The sequence below is a fragment of the Pristiophorus japonicus genome, chromosome 13, assembly GCF_044704955.1.
Source record: "Pristiophorus japonicus isolate sPriJap1 chromosome 13, sPriJap1.hap1, whole genome shotgun sequence".
Classification (NCBI taxonomy): domain Eukaryota; kingdom Metazoa; phylum Chordata; class Chondrichthyes; family Pristiophoridae; genus Pristiophorus; species Pristiophorus japonicus.
The window spans coordinates 114050637-114071951 of NC_091989.1; the positions used below are offsets into that span (position 1 = coordinate 114050637).

General features: G+C 43.5%; 1 protein-coding gene across 1 annotated transcript in view; it reads left to right on the plus strand.

The window, feature by feature from the left end:
* The first annotated feature begins 13379 nt into the window (after window positions 1-13379).
* Window positions 13380-21315, plus strand: part of snrkb (SNF related kinase b) — a 124627-nt gene continuing 116691 nt past the window's right edge. Inside the window, exons 1-2 of the mRNA XM_070896885.1 lie at window positions 13380-13691; window positions 14142-14843. Of these exons, the coding sequence (XP_070752986.1) occupies window positions 14255-14843 (589 nt within the window). The 5' untranslated portion in view covers window positions 13380-13691; window positions 14142-14254. The remainder of the gene's footprint in view (window positions 13692-14141; window positions 14844-21315) is intronic.

The window sequence follows — 21315 nt, forward strand, 5'->3', positions numbered from 1 at the left end:
TTCACTGGGTTGGGGGCAATATATTAGCATGGATAGAGGATTGGCTAACTAACAGAAAACAGAGAGTCAGGATAAATGGTTCATTCTCTGGTTGGCAACCAGTAACTAGTGGGGTGCCATAGGGATTAGTGCTGGGACCCCAACTATTTACAATCTAAATAAATGACTTCGAAGTAGGGACTGAGTGTAACGTAGCCAAGTTTGCTGACAATTCAAAGATGGGAGGAAAAGCAATGTGTAAGGAGGACACAAAAAATCTGTAGAAGAACATAGATAGGCTAACTGAGTGGGCAAACATTTGGCAGATGGAGTATAATGTTGGAAAGTGTGAGGTCATGCACTTTGGCAGAAAAAAAATCAAAGAGCAAGTTATTATTTAAATGGAGAAAGATTGCAAAGTGCCGCAGTACAGCGGGACCTGGGGATACTTGTGCATGGAATACAAAAGGATAGTATGCAGGTACAGCAAGTGATCAGGAAGGACAATGATATCTTGGCCTTTAGAAACATAGAAACATAGAAACATAGAAAATAGGTGCAGGAGCAGGCCATTCAGCCCTTCTAGCCTGCACCGCCATTCAATGAGTTCATGGCTGAACATGAAACTTCAGTACCCCCTTCCTGCTTTCTCGCCATAACCCTTGATCCCCCGAGTAGTAAGGACTTCATCTAACTCCCTTTTGAATATATTTAGTGAATTGGCCTCAACTACTTTCTGTGGTAGAGAATTCCACAGGTTCACCACTCTCTGGGTGAAGAAGTTTCTCCTCATCTCGGTCCTAAATGGCTTACCCCTTATCCTCAGACTGTGACCCCTGGTTCTGGACTTCCCCAACATTGGGAACATTCTTTCTGCATCTAACCTGTCTAAACCCGTCAGAATTTTAAACGTTTCTATGAGGTCCCCTCTCATTCTTCTGAACTCCAGTGAATACAAGCCCAATTGATCCAATCTTTCTTGATAGGTCAGTCCCGCCATCCCGGGAATCAGTCTGGTGAACCTTCGCTGCACTCCCTCAATAGCAAGAATGTCCTTCCTCAAGTTAGGAGACCAAAACTGTACACAATACTCCAGGTGTGGCCTCACCAAGGCCCTGTACAACTGTAGCAACACCTCCCTGCCCCTGTATTCAAATCCCCTCGCTATGAAGGCCAACATGCCATTTGCTTTCTTAACCGCCTGCTGTACCTGCATGCCAACCTTCAATGACTGATGTACCATGACACCCAGGTCTCGTTGCACCTTCCCTTTTCCTAATCTGTCACCATTCAGATAATAGTCTGTCTCTCTGTTTTTACCACCAAAGTGGATAACCTCACATTTATCCACATTATACTTCATCTGCCATGCATTTGCCCACTCACCTAACCTATCCAAGTCACTCTGCAGCCTAATAGCATCCTCCTCGCAGCTCACACTGCCACCCAACTTAGTATCATCCGCAAATTTGGAGATACTGCATTTAATCCCCTCGTCTAAATCATTAATGTACAATGTAAACAGCTGGGGCCCCAGCACAGAACCTTGCGGCACTCCACTAGTCACTGCCTGCCATTCTGAAAAGTACCCGTTTACTCCTACTCTTTGCTTCCTGTCTGACAACCAGTTCTCAATCCACGTCAGCACACTACCCCCAATCCCATGTGCTTTAACTTTGCACATTAATCTCTTGTGTGGGACCTTGTCGAAAGCCTTCTGAAAGTCCAAATATACCACATCAACTGGTTCTCCTTTGTCCACTTTACTGGAAACATCCTCAAAAAATTCCAGAAGATTTGTCAAGCATGATTTCCCTTTCACAAATCCATGCTGACTTCGACCTATCATGTCACCATTTTCCAGATGCACTGCTATGACATCCTTAATAATTGATTCCATCATTTTACCCACTACTGAGGTCAGGCTGACCGGTCTATAATTCCCTGTTTTCTCTCTCCCTCCTTTTTTAAAAAGTGGGGTTACATTGGCTACCCTCCACTCCATAGGAACTGATCCAGAGTCAATGGAATGTTGGAAAATGACTGTCAATGCATCCGCTATTTCCAAGGCCACCTCCTTAAGTACTCTAGGATGCAGGCCATCAGGCCCTGGGGATTTATCGGCCTTCAATCCCATCAATTTCCCCAACACAATTTCCCGACTAATAAAGATTTCCCTCAGTTCCTCTTCCTTACTAGACCCTCTGACCCCTTTTATATCCGGAAGGTTGTTTGTATCCTCCTTAGTGAATACCGAACCAAAGTACTTGTTCAATTGATCCGCCATTTCTTTGTTCCCCGTTATGACTTCCCCTGATTCTGACTGCAGGGGACCTACGTTTGTCTTCACCAACCTTTTTCTCTTTACATACCTATAGAAACTTTTGCAATCCGCCTTAATGTTCCCTGCAAGCTTCTTCTCGTACTCCATTTTCCCTGTCCTAATCAAACCCTTTGTCCTCCTCTGCTGAGTTCTAAATTTCTCCCAGTCCCCAGGTTCGCTGCTATTTCTGGCCAATTTGTATGCCACTTCCTTGGCTTTAATACTATCCCTGATTTCCCTAGATAGCCACGGTTGAGCCACCTTCCCCTTTTTATTTTTACGCCAGACAGGAATGTACAATTGTTGTACTTCATCCATGCGGTCTCTAAATGTCTGCCATTGCCCATCCACAGTCAACCCCCTAAGTATCATTCGCCAATCTATCCTAGCCAATTCACGCCTCATACCTTCAAAGTTACCCTTCTTTAAGTTCTGGACCATGGTCTCTGAAATTACTGTTTCATTCTCCATCCTAATGCAGAATTCCACCATATTATGGTCACTCTTCCCCAAGGGGCCTCGCACAATGAGATTGCTAATTAATCCTCTCTCATTACACAACACCCAGTCTAAGATGGCCTCCCCCCTAGTTGGTTCCTCAACATATTGGTCTAGAAAACCATCCCTTATGCACTCCAGGAATGCAAAGGGGATGGAGTATTTTGCTTTGGAGGCAGTTCAGAGAAGGTTCACTAGGTTGATTCCGGGGATGAGGGAGTTGACTTATGAGGAAAGGTTGAGTAGTTTCAGTCTCTATTCATTTGAATTCAGAAGAATGAGAGGTGATCTTATCGAAACGTATAACATTATGAGGGGGCTTGACAAGGTGGATGCAGGGTGGATGTTTCCACTGATGGGGGAGACTAGAACTAGAGGGCATGATCTTAGAATAAAGGGCCGCCCATTTAAAACAGAGATAAGGAGAAATTTCTTCTCTCAGAGGGTTGTTAATCTGTGGAATTCGCTGCCTGAGTGAGCTGGAAGCTGGGACATTGAATAAATTTAAGACAGAAATAGACAGTTTCTTAAACGATAAGAGGATAAGGGGTTTTGGGAAGTGGGCGGGGAAGTGGAGCTGAGTCCATGATCAGATCAGCCATGATCGTATTAAATGACGGAGCAGGCTCGAGGGGCCATAATGGCCTACTCCTCCTATTTCTTTTCTTATATTATCTTATCTAGGTCCCCTTTAATTAATTAGGTTCCCTCTACTTAATTTTTTTTATACACTCTGCCTCTACATAAAGATTTCCCTTTGGGTCCTTAATAGCCCCAACTTTTTCCTTAGTTAACCGCTTACACTTTATCTGTTTGTAAAATGTTTTAGGATTCAATTTAATCTTGCATGCTAAACTTTTCTCGCAACCTCTCTTTGTCTCCTATATTAACTTTTTCAATTTCCTCTTGTACTTCCTGATTATTAACTGAGTCTTGCTCCTGAAATTTGTCAAAATCCTCCTTTTTCTGTTTTACTTTAACTTTTATTTCCTTTGTCATCCAGGGCGCTTTAACTTTGGACACTCTACCTTTTCCATTCAAAGGAATATGCCGAGTTTGTACCTGAACTCTCTCTTCCCTGAATGCTCTCCATTGCTCCATTACGGCTTTACCCTGTAATCGTCTTTCCCAATCTACCTGTGCTGGGCCCCTTCTTAAAACACTGAATTAGCTCTTCCCCAGTTGAGTATTTTTATCTTTGATATCTTCTGGTCTTTTTCCATAATTACTTTAGACTGCATTAGGCTGTGGTCACTGTTAGCTCGATGATCTCCTACCGTAACATGCTCCATTTGCCCTACTTCATTTCCCAGAAACAGATCCAACGCTGTTTCCTTCCGTGTTGGACTGGAGACAAATTGATTAAGAAAGTTCTCCTGTGCACATATCAGAAATTCCTTTCCTTCCTTACCCTCAGCGCTAAGTTTTTCCAAGTCTTCATTAGGGTAATTAAAGTCTCCTACTATTACTACTTTATACTTGTTACATACCTTTTGAAATTTTATGACATATTTCCTCACCTAGCTCCTTCTCACTGTTTGGAACTCTGTAATAAACTCCCAGCAATGTAATAGCTCCTCCTCTGTTCTTCAACTCAAGCCAAATAGTTACAGGCATAGAACCATCTAGTATTTAGAATTGCAAAATCATCCTTAATCAATACTACCACTCCCCCTTCTCTTTTTCTTGCTCGATCATTCCTGAATACTTGGTAACCAGGAATATTAAGAATCCATTCCTGGCCTTGTTTGAACCATGTCTCTGTTAATGTAATCACGTCATAAGCCTATGTAGCAATTATCCCTGCAGCTCACCAATCTTATTAGTTACAGTACGGATATTGACGTACATATAATTTAATACCTCCTTCGTCGCTTTTGCTTTCTTTTCTCAATCTGGTCTCTGCAATTTTTGGGACGTTTCTAATTTTACTGCTGTTTATATCTCTCTGTCCTCTGATCTCATTGCTCCTCCATTCTGCTATTTTCTGGTTCCTCTCCCCCTGCCAAATTAGAACTCCCCTGCTCTTCTTCGAATCATGCCGTGGGATCTTTTACATCCACCTTAGATGGCAGACAGGGCCTCGGTTTAACATCTCATCCGAAGACAGCACCTCCAACAGTGCAGAAGTCCCTTAGTTACGCACTGGAGTGTCAGCCTCGATTATGAGTGCAAATGGCAGAGAAAGGAATAGAAATAAAATATATAAAGTAATATGAGGATATGCAGATAGGGTTAGATGATGTTGGGGGGGGAGGGCGGGGGGGAGGGGGGGGGTAGAGGAGGCATGTGTGGCGCATCAGCACCAGTTGGGCCAAATGGCCTGCTTTTCTGTGCTGTAAATTCTATGTAATAAGTCTCTAATAACCCATTAGCTTAAAATTATCATTTCTACTGCAATAAAATGCCTGTATTGCTGATGTGACATTACTCTCCTAAAAAGGATATTCTGCTGACTCATTAGGCTATTACAGTAACATTTAAAGTACTGAATACCTGTTCTTGTTTAACCGATTTCGATATAGACTCTTTAGTGTTGTACTGGGCTACATATTAAAAACATATAGGCTGGGAATGTCACATGTGGGTTCTTCATGTCGGAGACCATGATTTAGGTGGAAGATCAGCGGAAACTCCTTTTACCCGGCGGATCAGGGTTTCCGCTGATTATCTGCCTGTTAAGGTAGGGCAGCCGATCGGAAAGTTCCTGTGATGTGAGGGCAAACTGAGCATGCTCAGAAATATTTGAAAATGTCACCATTTCAAGTGTTGACAGTCCAGTTTTGGGACTCCCTGGTGTACACTCCTTTACTAGTGAAACAGCTCAGCAATGATATTTGGGAGGAGGCCATGGCCTTGTCGAAACATGATCCTTCAGACATTTCCCCTTAGATGAGTGCCTCAAGACATCTGAATGGGTGTATGTTCAATTGCATCAAGGCGTGCTATAACCTCAGCCAGTCTCATTGACTCATTTAAAGTGATGGTGTCAAATACTGGAACCTCAACTGGTTTCGATCTCTAAAGAGATCATGTAGTGATTATGCCCCTCCCAGTGACCACATAATTTTGTATGTGATGATTGTTGCAATGCAAATAAAGGGATGGGTAAATGGAAAATCTACCGTAGTATTATATGAAATTCTTTTAAAAAAAATTGACAATGGTAGAACAATTTAACCAATATTAAAGGGTCGCTACCACTAAATGTGTCCAATAATACCATGGGTGACACAGTGATATCATCCCATCACACAAGCGCATCTGGCACCAAATGTTATATGATTATTAATTAGAAGAAAGAGAAGACACGCTCCCCCCCACCCCGCCAATGGTTTAGTGGGTAAGGATACTGCATGAAGTGGGACTGAGCCAGAAAGGCCTAGGTTCCTCCATAGTCTCTGTCGAGTTAGCCGATCTCAGCCAGTGATCATTTGGCACACTATGACTGGCATCAGTGCCCTCAGCTAGGGAGAGGATTAATCAATCAGAGTTGCTGCTCCTGATTGGCACCCAGTGACCACTTCTAGAAAGTGTGTGTGCGTTCATGGATATTGGGTGGGGCCCGGGTAAGGCTCGGCTGTGATATCCCCTTTGGTTCATTAGGCTGCCACTAGCAGGTGTCTCAGCTCACACAAGAAGATTCTCTTGAATATAGAAGATTGAGGGGTGATTTGATTGGGTTCTTAAAATGTTAAAAGGATTTGATAGGATTGATAGAGATAAACTGCTTCCTCTGATGTGGGAATCAAGAACGAGGGGACATAATCTTAAAATTAGAGCTAGATCATTTTAGAGGGAAATCAGGAAGCAATTTCTTTACACAGAGGGTACTAGAAATCTGGAACTCACTTTGCCAAAAAGCTATGAATGCTGGGGCAATTGGAGCTTTCAAAACTGAGATCAACAGACCTTTGTTAGGTAAGGGTATCAAGGGATATGGAGCAAAGTAGGGAAAATGGAGTTGAAGTGGAGATCCGCCATGATCTAATTGAATGGAGCAAAAGAAATAGGACCAGGAGTAGGCTATTCGGCCCCTCGAGTCTGCTCCGCTATTCAATAAGATCATGGCTGATCTTCTACCTCAACTCCACCTTCCAACGCTATCTCCATTTCCCTTGATACCCTTAATATCCAAAAATCTATCGATCTCTGTCTTGAGTATACTCAATGACTTTGCCTCCACAGCTCCCTGGGGTAGAGAATTCCAAAGATTCACCACCCTCTGAGTGAAGAGATTTCTCCTTATCTCAGTCCTAAATGGCTGACCTCTTATTCTGAGACTGTGACCCCGGTTCTAGACTTCACAGCCAGGGGAAACATCCTTCCTGCATCTACCCTGTCAAGCCCTGTAAGAATTTTGTATGTTTTAATGAGATCACCTCTCATTCTTCTAAACTCTAGAGAATATAGGCCTAGTCTACTCAATCTCTCCTCATAGGACAATTCCCCTATTCCAGGAATCAGTTTTGTGAACCTTTGGGGCTGAATGGCTGAATTCTGTTCCTCTGTTCCTCAGATTGGCCACATGGGTGAGATACTGGGAGGCTGAGGGAACTCATGAAAGGTACCATAGCATGAGTCATTGCCTTCTGGAGAACAAGAGAAAAAACTGTGGATAAAGTTGGGTAGTAATCAGAAAAGTACATGGTGAATATTTTCAGTGCAGAGCACAGTGCCTCTGTTAAATAAAGAACTAGCATTAATATAACACCTTTCTCAGCCACAGGATGATCCAAAGTGTTTTACAGCCAATGAAATACTTTTGAAGCATAGTTACTGTTGTAATGTAGGGAAACATGGCAGCCAATTTTCACACAGCAAGCTCCCACAAACTGCAATGAAGTTGCATGTTCAGCCATGAACTCATTGAATGGCGGTGCAGGCTAGAAGGGCCGAATGGCCTACTCCTGCACCTATTTTCTATGTTTCTCTATGTTTCTATAATTTGTTTCAGTGAAGCTGGTTGACTGATAAATATTGGCCAGGACACCAGGGTGAACTCCTCTGCTCTTCGCTATGGGATCTTTTATGTCCACCTGAAAGGGCAGACAGGGCCTCAGTTTGTTGTGTGTTCAAGTCTCTGGAGTGGGACTTGAACCCAAGACTTTCAGATGCAGAAGCTTTTGCATGGTGAACCAATGCAGCCGTGCTGGAACGTCATTTCTGGAGTTGGGTTTCACCAGGACTGAACCTGCTTCCACATAGTGATGATACCTCCTTAAAGAATGTAGACTGCTGATACAATCTCGGCATAGGCTGTTGTTAGTTAACGAGGTCCGAGGTGCTTATGAATTTGTGAATTAACAAGGTAGTTGTTATTGAGCTATCGGGGACAGTTTATATTTACAATTGAACAGGTAAGAACTGATTTCATCAGTCTGTTGCTTCAGTGTGTGTTGTGTGGTGAAGTCTGATCGAGGCACTCATTCTCATTGTTCTATACTCCATTGTTCCATTGGATTCAGTTTTTAATTGGCTATTTTTCAGCTTTAAATAATCCTCTCAGGTTAGAACAAAGATTGCTTCAATAAGACAATAATAATCTTGCATCTCTTTTTTAATCCTTCAGTTTTCTACCCTCCTTTCTTGAAGGCACTGATGTACTGGGGTCGTGAGAAGGATTTCCACTGTACCTGCCACTGTCTAGTATCTCACCATAGTGCCCATCCTTCATGTGAGAGACCAGACAGTAAATTTTTGACTGTTGGATGCTTGAGAAGAAATGTATCAGCTAAATATTTAATCGGTGCTTTGGCAAAACTGTTCCGTCTATTTAAAATCTTTAGAAACTTGTAATTTGCTTTTTAATGACACCATTCCCTCTGGTTCAGGAGGGCTGAGGCTTCTGTTTAAAATGTGAAGCTGCTTTTGAGCTAGGCAAAAGGAGGGGGCTCAGAAGAGCTCACCTACCACTGCCCCTCTATCTAAAACACTAAATTTCATTATTAGCTGTCAGATAAGAATGAGTTTGTTTCTTTCCTTATTGACTGGTTCGACAGATACTGATGCAAAGGCTGAAAGCTGTCAGCCATAGTTAAGAAGTGATTGGTCTTGAATTTCTAAAAAGATACAGACAGTGATGGGATAAGGGCAGGGCTGAGGGTGGGATAGTAGTGGGAAAGGGTTGGGAATGGAATAGTGATGGGGCAGAGGGTGGGATGGTGATGGGATGGGGCTGAGGGTGGGAGGGAGGGGGGAGACTGTGATGGGGCTGAGGGGAGGGACTGTGATGGTGATGAGGCTGAGAGGGGGTGATGGAACGGAGGTGGTGATGGGGCTGAGGGGGGAGTGTGATGAGGCTGAGGGGGTGATGGAACGGAGGTGCTGGGGGGGTGTGATGGGGCTGGGGGGGGGGGGATGTGATGGGGCTGGGGGGGATGTGATGGGGCTGGGGGGGTGAAGGGGATGATGGGGCTGAGGGGGGGGGAAAGAGAGTGATGGGAGTGATGGGGCTGAGGGGGCAGGTAGAGGGTGATGGGGCTGAGGGGTGGGAGGGGGGGAAGAGGGTGATGGGGTGAGGATGGGCCAGTGGCAGTGCAGAGATGGGATATTGTGGTATCGGACAATATCCCACGATTGGATCAGGACATGAGTTGAGATATTTTGCTGCAGATGCTTCCAGTGGCCTGACCTCACCAAAGGCAAGAGGGCTTATCCCGTGGGCTTAATATGTCCTTTAAAAAGTTTATTAAAGGAAATCTTACTGGTCAGGCAAATTCTGTTACGATTACAAAACCAAAACCACTGCAGTCAAATCTAAATGATATATTTAACGGACGAATCGTACCTTTTGTCATGGATTGAACATAAATAATACTCCATTAGTGGGCAGATTTGGAAATATTGATCTTGGTAATATGTTTCAGGGACACAATGTGGGCTGATGTAAAACTCATTCTTTTATGGAAACTCCCGGTCCTCTTTTGCTAAGAGTGTAATTTCGAAAATGAGCGTTGTCAATGTTTGGCACACGTTCGCACACTCACCATTGCGAAGTACAGTGGTATTTTATTTCCATTAGAACATGTCGCAACTTGTTTTGTGATAGCATTGGAAACATTTATCAAAGAAACGATAACGAATAATAGTAAAAGATCAGCATACAGAACAACTTGTATGGGAATGATAGGCAGCTGCCTTCGGTATCCCAGCAAAATGCATCTTGATGTACAAATATGCAACAGAAAGGGAGCCATTTACTCAAAGCAGAGATGGGGCCCAGTTTGACCTGCGCGGTAACCACATACACTTAGGTCTGTCAACACCGCTGAGAATTTACCTTGATATCCAATTCAATATTTATTTTGGCGACACCAGTTACAAGTGTATTCGAAGGCTGTTCGATGTCCTGTATAATATGTCTCTTGTACACGCCCACCCAGTCTGTCAGATAGTTTACTAAACACGTCAGTGTAAACAGAAACACGTGTCTTTCAGCTGGTAACAAATCAAGTGGAACTTAGTTTCAGCTCATCTGCTGCTTAAACACTCATCCATGCCTCTGTTACCTGAATACCTGACTGCACTCCTGGCTGGCCTCCCACGTTCTACCCTTACTGTACAAGATAAAAGTTCACGGGGTTGGGGGTAATATATTGTTAGCCAATCCTCTATCTATGCTAACAGAAATGAGAGAGTCGGGATAAATGGTTCATTCTCTGGTTGGCAATCAGTAACTAGTGGGGTGTCACAGGGATCAGTGCTGGGACCTCAACTATTTACAATCTATATTAACGACTTGGATGAAGGGACCGAGTGTAACTTAATCAAGTTTGCTGTTGATACAAAGATGCGAGGAAAAGCAATGTGTGAGGACACAAAAAAACTGCAAAAGGACATAGACAGGCGAAGTGAGTGGGCAAAAATTTGGCAGATGGAGTATAATGTTGGAAAGTGTGAGGTCATGCACTTTGGCAGAAAAGAAATCGAAGAGCAAGTTATTATTTAAATGGAGAAAAATTGCAAAGTGCTGCGGGACCTGGGGGTCCTGGTGCATGAATCGCAAAAGGTTAGTATGCAGGTACAGCAAGTGATCAGAAAGGCCAATGGTATCTTGGTCTTTATTGCAAAGGGGATGGAGTATAAAAGCAGGGAAGTTTTGCTAGTTATACAGGTTATTGGTGAGGCTATACCTGGAATACTGTGTACAGTTTTGGTTTCCATATTTATGAAAGGATATACTTGCTTTGGAGGCTGTTCAGAGAAGGTTCACAAGGTTGATTCTGGAGATGAGGGAGTTGACTTATGAGGAAAGGTTGAGTAGAGTGGCCCACGACTCATTGGAATTCAGAAGAATGAAAGGTGATCTTATCGAAACATATAAGTTTATGAGGGGGCTTGACAAGGTGGATGCGGAGAGGATGTTTCCACTGATGGGGGAGACTAGAACTAGGGGGCATAATCTTAGAATAAGGGGCCACCCATTTAAAACTGAGATGATGAGGAATTTCTTCTCTGAGGGTTGTAAATCTGTGCAATTCACCGCCTCAGAGAACTGTGGAAGCCAGGACATTGAATAAATTTAAGACAGAGATAATTTCTTAACCGATAAGGGGATAAGGGGTTATGGGAAGCGCAGAGAAGTGGACCTGAGCCCATGATTGGATCAGCCATGATCTTATTAAATGGCGGAGCAGGCTCGAGGGGCTGTATGGCCTACTTCTGCTCCTATTTCTTATGTACCCTAGCTAAACTTGAGTTCATCCAAAACTCTGCTGCCGGTGTCCTAACTCGCACCAAGTCCCACTCACCTATCACCCCTGTGCAACTCCTGGATTGTAAAATTCTCATCCTTATATTCAAATCCCTCCATGGCCTCGCCTCTCCCCATCTCTAATCTCCTCCAGCCCTATAACCCTCCTGAAATCTCTGCGCTCCTCTAATTCTGCCCTCTTGAGCAGCCTCCATTTTAATCGCTCCACCAAAAGCTGCCCAGGTCCTAAGCTCTGGAATTCCCTCCCTAAACCTCTCCTCCTTTAATTCGCTCTATATAACCTAATTATTTGCCTTAATATCTCTATATGGCTCGGTGTCAAATGTTGTTTCATAACACTGCTGTGAAGCACCTTGGGATCTTTTACTATATAAAAGAAGTGTTATATAAATACAAGTTGTTATTCTGATTATGTTATTTTGATTATGACACCGATTGGGCCTAACTATTGCAAATTTAAAAAAACACACTATTCGAAGTCCCAGGGGATTCCTTACATTTTCATTTTATTTTCCAGGAATGAGAGTTGTGAAGAATGAGTGCCATACATTTAATGAAGTTAAGAATCACTCTGGCGGCTCTGTCACAGCATGTCATTTCCCGGTATCTCCTCTCCCCATTATATTGCGCCTTTTGCTGAACCGCCCACTCATAGGCAGTGTCTAAGATTTATTAACCATTGAATGATACCCTGTCAGATGATATAGTTCCGTTTGAATTCCGGGGCTTTAAAATAAAGCAACCGCTGTGGATAAATATACCAACCGCTGTGTGTGGGAACAGACCCTGCTCATTTTGACGCCAAGTACGAAAAGTTAAACAGTGAGGTTTGATTAAATGGAGACATACAAAATACAAAAACCACCACCACATCTGACTACAGTTTCCAATGAAATGTCTATTACAGTATTTGTTCGATTGTTGTATTTCAACATTAAATTGACAGTCTCTGAAAAATGAGACGCAAGAAAAATGTAGACGGCGTGAAACAGGATTCCTTGGTTTTATTCTGGATTATATAAAAGTGGCCTCACCGTCGCCAATAAAATGACATGTAATCAAACGTTTAAATGCACATTGCAATAAATCATTGCTATACAGCGACAACTTGCGTTTAAATCATGCCTTTTACATGAAAGTGTCCCAAGGCTTCTTAGACAACCATCAAAGTAGCGTTGAGGAAGTATATGTGAAGTGATGACCAAAAGCTTCCTCACAGAGGTGGGTTTTAAGGAAGGTGTTAAAGGAGGGAATTTGAGGGGGCCGGGCCCAGACGGCTGAAAGTACAGCCGGCAATGGTGGGGAAAAGAAGCCAGTAAGACTGGAAAAAGGTTGCATAGATTTGTGGGGTGAAGTAATTTAAATAAGGGAGCGAGAATTTTAAACTTGAGGCATTGTGGAAGCAATGTGGGTCCAAGAGCACAGGGGTGATGGGCGAGTGGGACTTAGAATCATAAAATGATACAGCACAGGAGGCCATTCGGCCCATTGTGCCTGTGCTGGCTCTTTGAAAGAGCTATCCAAATAGTCCCACTCCCCGGCTTTTTCCCCACAGCCCTGAAAAGGTTTTTCCGTCTTGGTAGGGGCAGCAGTTTGCGATGAGATTATGTACACATGCACCTCTGCACTAAAAGGCTTTTTATAATAAATGCTGGGCGCTGCAGCCTGTCGGCAGTCGGTGTGTGCTGTAATACAAATGTGCGGCATGTTAACCGGCGCGGTGTAAATGTCACCTTGCAGCATGTATCGGTGAGGCGCCGGGCGAGCGAGCTTCCTGACAGGCAGCAGTTGGAGTCTCGGTAGGGCTGTGTTTGTGCAGAGTGTGCGCGCCTCGGAGCTTGCTTGTAACCTGCTCCGACGCTAGTGGTCAGTATCATTGACGTCAATAGGGAGACGCAGATGTAGGGCTGGGATTTCCGCAAAGCAGCAAGAGCGAGGAGCCAGAGAGAGAGAGAGAGAGAGCGAGCTCTGCAGAGACCGATCCCAATCCATGGAGCTTGCTGGAGTTGAGCAGATCACAGCCATGGCTGGCAGGAGCACGGGCTGAACCTCCCCAGAAGCTGCGGGCTTGGCACCTATCTGCGGCTCCTCTCCCTTACATGCAAGAGCAGAGAAACAGAGCGAGCTGCTGGGAGAGAGACCCGAGAGCCGCAAAGACGGAGCACCGCAGTGCAGGTAAGTTGGGTTTTCACTTTAACATGCACTGATGCTATTTTAACCGCGCTAGATTCTCTCTGCCTGTGTTTAAAGTTGCAGTATCAACCGGAGGCGGGCCTGCTTCTTCACCTTTCATGCTCCAAGGAAATACAGATAGTATTTACACGCCGGTTCAAATTTCTGCAATGCATTCACTATCGAAACGCTTTGAAAGTTATTCATTTCTTTAAATAATGGGGGACTGGGGAAGCGCCGCTGAGTTTAATGGTATAAAGTAAACCAGCTGCTTGGATTTAAATCCATGACATTGACCTGAAAATGACAAGTAGATCCTCAAGATAAAGGACATATACTTCAGCCTTTAAGCCATCACACGGGACGGGAGGGGGGAATGCATTATCCGTGTCACGGGGCTGCCCCAAAGCCGCACAGACATAAGCCATCTTAAATTTGCTGCCTTCTCTCCAGATCCTCGGAAGGCGAACCTCCCGCCCCCTGCCCGGTGAAGACAGCTCCACGAATGATCAGAAACCTTCTTGCTGCGTACGGTGTGCGAGCAGAATAAATAAGAGGAACCCAACATGGCAGGGCTGAGGCATTGCTACGACGGCAAGATCGCCGGGCTTTACGACCTGGATAAGACTTTGGGGAAGGGGCACTACGCCGTGGTGAAGTTGGCCCGACACGTCTTCACCGGGGAGAAAGTTGCCGTCAAAGTCATCGACAAGACCAAGCTGGACAAGTCCGCCACTGGCCATCTGCTGCAGGAGGTGAGGTGCATGAAACTGGTCCAGCACCCCAACGTGGTGAGGCTGTACGAGGTGATCGACACCCAGACAAAACTCTACCTGATCCTGGAACTCGGAGATGGCGGCGACATGTTCGACTACATCATGAACCACGAGAAGGGTCTCTCGGAGGACCAAGCCAAGACCTACTTCGCCCAGATCGTGCACGCCATCTCCTACTGCCACAAGTTGCACGTGGTGCACCGGGACCTGAAGCCGGAGAATGTGGTGTTCTTCAAGGAGCAAGGGGTGGTCAAGCTGACCGACTTTGGGTTCAGTAACCGCTTCCAGCCCGGGAAGATGCTGACCACCAGCTGCGGCTCGCTGGCTTATTCCGCGCCCGAGATCTTACTGGGAGATGAATATGATGCACCTGCGGTAGGTGAGTAAATGCACCTGGCATGGTTGGGAATTTATTTGCGCCCATTGCAACATCTTTTGAATAGCCTAGAAAATTGCATTTATTATGGAACTGTTTTTAAATCGATTTAGAAAATTGTTCAACATAGCAGCGTTTGCCTGAAACACAACGCACCTGGTTAGACAGCAATATACAACCTTAATACCTGGTAACAGCAATAGGCAAACTATGTGCCTCCCAATCAATTGCCTATAGTAACTGCTTAAAGCAAGTAGTTGCTCAATCTAGTTACACAAAAGTTGAGGTAACTGAATGCAGAACCCAGATTGGCTCAGTGAGTTGTCCATTGGCAACATTCCATTTGTGGCGGAGAAATGACACACAGAAATCTGCAAATATGACTGCGAAGCCTTGTATGATTCAGAGTTAACCAAGTTAAGAGATTGTATCCTTTATTAGTATAATTGGAAGTTGAAAGAAAATTCTGAACTGCTTGAAATTCATTCCATGTGGGCTGATAGACATTGGGGTGAAAATGAAGGAGTTTTGTGTCTCCTGATCTACATTTGATATCACCCTTTCCAACCGAACTTACAAGCAGCAGCCAGCACATTTAAAGGGACATCATCTTGAAATAGTGTGCAGCAAAGCTTCTTTGCTTCATTTTACAGACACATGACTGATGTAAATTGCATCACTTTAGCATTATCTTGACAAAAGTAACATCAGTATTGTCGTCTTCCTCCCCTCAAAAACCAACTATTCAAGAAGCCAGTGTCCCTCTTTAAAAAGTGATGGTGAAGAATTTGATATATTTGCTCCAATTACAATGAGCTCATTAAAGGACACGCTCAGTGAAAGATATGGTTTTAACATCTGAGCTTTGTGCATGAGTAGCACTTGCGGGACAAATGGAGAGAATCCTGGATGTTTAGTCCTTCCTCTCCACACTTCCCTTGCCCCTAATATGCAAGCACATTTAATGATGGCCTTTAAGATTTCTGTGGGTGGCTATTGACAGGCCTTTACTGAGATTTATCATAGAATTGTACAGCATAGAAAGAGGTCATTCTGTCCATCGTGCCTGTGCTGGAGTCTTCCAATTAGTCCCACTTCCCTGTTCTTTCCCCAATTAGCAGGCAATTTATCCTTAGAATTCCCATTTAAAAAATGGACTGACCAGCTACAATAATGGTGAAATAAGGTAAACGATAGGATAGTATTTCCATATGCATCCTGATTTAGTCACGTTATAGATAAAGGTATACTACTGTGCTGCACTTAAGGGCTTCTGACTTGGATTTTTCTCACTTGGATTCTGAAGATGCGGTTTAATTATGTATTTATTTAATATAAATAGCATTTGTTTAATATAAATAGCATAATGAATGATAAATGGCAAGAGTGAAATGTTGTATAAAGTGTTCTGTCAAAAACAAACGATGTGGAGTGACTGGCTCTCTGTAGCTGGAGGTTAAAATTTCCCTTTATTACTGAGCAGCACTATCCATGTTTCCATTTAGTGTGTTCAAACAGTGCAGAACTATGTCTGTCTTGACAATAACTGGCAATGTCCGTGCAGAAAGACCATGGGTTTCACAGCATGAAAAATTCAAAATAACACAATGGTGTGTTTGCCACCCCGCTGAGGTTGGGACTGTGACACACTGGGACCAAGTAGAGGAGAGAGCTTTACTCTGCACCTGACCATCCTATACCTATCCCTGGGAATGCTCATTCTCAGTACCAGAAATAGGAAAGTGTTCCCTGTCACAAGTTGAACATCCTGTAATTTGAACAATATATGTAATTAAACAAAACAAAATTAGGAAGAAAGTTGATGAATTGGATATCTGTCAGTCTGTGCTCTTGATGTCCTGCTTGAGAAGGGACCATGATTCTATAGGCCGGGCTCCAACTGTTTAACTATCTATGGCCAGCCAAGTCATTTCACAGAAAGTTCATTATCTTCAATTAGAATTTTCTGTAAGGTTGGTGTGAGATTATGATAAACAATTCAGAAATCTTTAGACATGGGTGTGCATGTGAATATACAAGATTATATTTCCAATAAGCTATGTGTATCCTTCTTAACTGAGGGCCATTAAATGGATGCATGATGCCAAACGGGAAGATTTTGCTCCCACCCACAGATTTGGGACAAGCATCGCAAGAGACATCAGGGCGAGTGTCATTCCATTTTGATATTATTTTGTCCCAGTTGCCTTGAATCAGCATTAATGACACTACATAAAATAATAGTGAAATCAATTATTGCATTAAAAATATACATTTATTGGAAATTGCTGTTTACATACAGAAATTATAATGTTCTTAATTGTTACTTTTTTTAACAAGACGGGTCATTACCTTTTAAGTGAATGTGATCAGGCATTAAAGTTTGTTCATTTCTGCAAGCAGTCAGAAGAGATTATACTCAAATGTCGGTGCATGTTACCTGCAACAGGCTGCTCATGCATTTACCATCAACCTGAACTCAGCTGGTTCAGCAGGAGCGGGTGGGGGGTGCAGTTTAACAAAGGCACCCGACACTGCACCACTGTCTTGCAGAGACAAGTTAAGCAATTGTTCCCTTGTCAAAGAACTGGGGACTTTGTGGCACAGAACAGCGGCTGTTGAATTTCACTGCTTCCTGCTGTAGCTGCATAGAATATACATTTGGCATGTATTTTCCTCTTAGTTTTGAATTCAAGTCTATGGATGTATAAACATAACCTTGAGCTCATCCAAAACTCAGCTGCCCGCATTGTAACTTGCAACAAATTCTGTTCACCCATCACCATTGTGCTCGCTGACCAACATTGGCTCCTGGCCCACCAACATCTCAACTTTAACATTTTCACCCTTATGTTGAAATCCATGGCCTTGTCCCTCCCTATCTCTGTAACCTCCTACAACCCTCTGAGAACTCTGTGTTCCTCCAACTCTGGCCTCTTGTGCATCTCGATTACCTTCGTCCCACCATTGTCGGCCGTGCCTTCAGCTGTCTAGGCCCCAAACTCTGGAATTCCCTCCATAAACCTCTCTGCTGCTTTAAGATATTCATTGATACCTATTTCTTTGACAAAGCTTTTTTGTCACCAATCCCAATGCCTCCTCCTTTAGCTTGGTGCCAATCTTTTGTTTGATTATGCTCCTGCCAAGCACCTTGGGACATTTTATTACGTTAGAAGTGCTACTTAAATGCTAGTTGTTGCTGTTGTATAAGATGATCGGAGACAGAGCAGCATTGTTTTGCAGGTTTATGCTGTAATTACATGGAAGCATCTCTGCTAGAATTCAGTAGACCCATTTCACAGCATCATTTCTTTCTCAAACAAGAGACAGTTCTGAAATGAACAATATGGACTGGAACCAGATTGTGGTGAGGCCTGACTTGCAATAGCAGAAAGTCTCTGTCCGCTTCCTCTCTTGGTATGCAGATATGAAACAGTACAATTACTTTCTGAACCTACTTTAGTGTGATCTCCATCTCTCTATACTGACACTGAAATGCTGCTCATCTCTGTTCACCTCCGGTAAGCCAGTTTATCAGTGATCAGATACAGTTTTGAATTCCATACAACAAAAACAGATGCAAATCATTATTGATCTTTATTCCCCCTCCCAAGAGTTGCCTTTTTCCTAGTCATGCTGCTTGGAAATGATGTGGAACTATTATAGGGAATGCACAGCCAGGGCCACTGTTTTTCACAGTGCGGCCCTGAGAATAAAATGTACCCGTGTCCTTTCCATTTGAAAATTGTTACTTTCTCTCCACATGGATTGCCATCTTCAAAGGCTTACAGTATTGGCATTTCCCATCTTCCATTATTTGGTTTTGGTTTGTCTCGATGCAACCTGAAGTGTGGTATTGTAGTTTTTCTGATTTATTTCCTTAGATATAGATGCATGGAAACATGAAGGTCTGCATTGATTCTCAGCTTTGATAAACTATTGTTGAGACCATTTTTGATATGTTTTTGAAAGGAGAACTTCAAGCAGACAGCACACTGGAAAGCAACAGCACAAAAGTTCAGCTCTGAATTCTCCCATGCCCTTGTCTCTTCCTGATCTCAACCAGCCCACTTTGGAGAAGCTAGGCACTCCTCCGCTTCTCAGTTCCTCCTTCCCCAACTATTAGAAGGGAAAGTCCAAGTGAGCGATATTCCCAAACTGCGGTTGCACAACCTTCCAGTAATTGATTTCAGTGTGGACCTATTCTGGTTGCCTCCAATTCCTCTCGCCCACAGATAACACCTTCGTGCAGTGTGACTTAACTGGGCAAGGAAAAAACCTTTAAAAGTTCAAATGTTATCCTGATTTCTTCCCCTACAGTTAACTCTGATCCCACAACAACTGTTTAAGCAGACAGCTTTACTGTCATGGTCAATGAGGCAGGTAGAGCTGCCCTCAGTGTGATGTGGTGCCCAGCTGCGCTTTAGAAGAGTGACATTTCCAAAAAGAAATAAACCAGGAAATAAATGTTGATTATAGTCTAAGTGGCTAATGCACACCCAAAGCTATAGTGCATGTCATTCATACCACACATGCTATGCTTTTTAATAATTACTTCAGTAGTTATGAGCCCCAGTCAGTTAAAAGTGATTGTTTGACAGCAGTAACCACATTCATGTCTGCATCACCCCAGGGTAAAGTGGCTGCCTGTGTTGCAAACTTCTTTCATAATCTCAAAATGTCCCAAAACACCTTGTAACCAATGAAGAACTTTTGAGGTGTAGTCACTGTTCATAGAAGGGTTACAGCACGGAAGAAGGCCATTTGGCCCATCGAGCCCGTGCCGGCTCTCTGCAAATGCACTTCAGCTATACAGGTACCACACCTCGTCTTTCCCCATAGCCCTGCAAATTATTTTCTTTCAGCTAGTTATCCAACTACCTCTTGAATGCCGTGATCGAGTCTACCTCCATCACCCTTTCAGGCAGTGCATTTTGTAACCAAAGAGTGGTTGGAATATGGAACTTGCTACCACATGGAGTAGTTGAGGCGAATAACATGGATGCATTTAAGGGGAAGCTAGATAAGTAAATGAGGGAGAAAGGAATAGAAGGATATGATAGGGTTAGATGAAACAGGGTGGGAGGGGGCTCGTGTGGAGCATGAACACCGGCACGGACCAGTTGGGTCAAATGGCCTGTTTCTGTGCTGTAAATTCTATGTAAACCCCACAACAGAAAATGGGCACCCCTTTCATCATCATCGTTTGTAAACATTTGTGTGCTGCGTTGGTTTAAAGGGTGGTGCTGACATATTGGAGGAACCTCAGCTTAAGCCTTCTGGTTTAACTGCAACAATATATGTTTTGAGAAAGCAATGAGTAGGTTATTGCTGAGTAAGTGCCGCTTGATAACACTGTTGAGACTCCTTCCATCACATTGTGATACTGAGCCATATAAGAAGGATCAAAGTACTTGGTCTGTGCTGAATTGGCTGATTTAAGCCAAGGTGGCAAAGGGATGATTTAATTGGACCTCAATATTTCTGGACTAGGGAGGGGGAAAAATAAGCCTCTGATCACTATCCAGTGACTCCTGCTGGAAAGTAGACATTGAGTGAGAAACAAATTGGGTTCTGCTACCAAGGACCAACAGTCAAACAGTTGGGGCTAGAAATTGGTCTTTTGGCAATAACGGTATTTTTTCAGCATTTTTATGCAAAAATACCATTACAAATACTGCTATTTTTTAAAGGGGTAAAATTGTCAATAAAATGCGGCTAACAGTAAAAACTGGCGTTGCATGAGGACTCGCGGTAGAAACCATGGTCCTCACCAACTTTAGTCCGAGGCCAATTACTGCTTAAAAAGACAGGCCCTGGGAGGGGAGAGAAAACACAAAAAAAAATTGCAAAAAACAAAAAAATCAAAAATCACAAAACATTTCCAAGATCCATAACTACGTAATCGCTGCAAAAGAATTAAAAAATAAAAACATTAACCTAGCTTTTTTGCAGGTCTTCATACTTGCCACTGTTTCTGGGGCTGCAACGCAGGCTTTTCTTGGGTGTTTTTTTTGTGCCAAATATGGGTGCGCCGAACAGTCAATTTAAAGCGATATTGCTTTTTTTGGCGTTGCATGTCGGCAGTCCGCTTTTCAGCGGTATTTGAAAACTGCCGACGCACAAAGTTGGCCAATTTAGGTGAGCACCTTTTAATGTCAAAAAAGGTGAAATATTGCCAAAAAAACGGGCGTAAGGCTGGCCAATTTCTAGCCCTTAGTGTTTGGGCTTATCTATTGAGGTAGTCCACGACTGCTGGCGACTGAACCCCAGGGACAATCACGACAGGAGGGAAGAAAATAAGCGCGGGGTGGGGGGGGGGGCAGGAAAGCATAGGACAGGGAAGGGACATTCAGTTCCAATTCCTAATTCAACCTGGAGATGGATTGAGAATCTGCTGTTATCTTATTACTTTTACTATTTTGAAGAGTTTAAAAGGTGAGGCTTTTTGGTGTATTTGACTATCTCAATATAT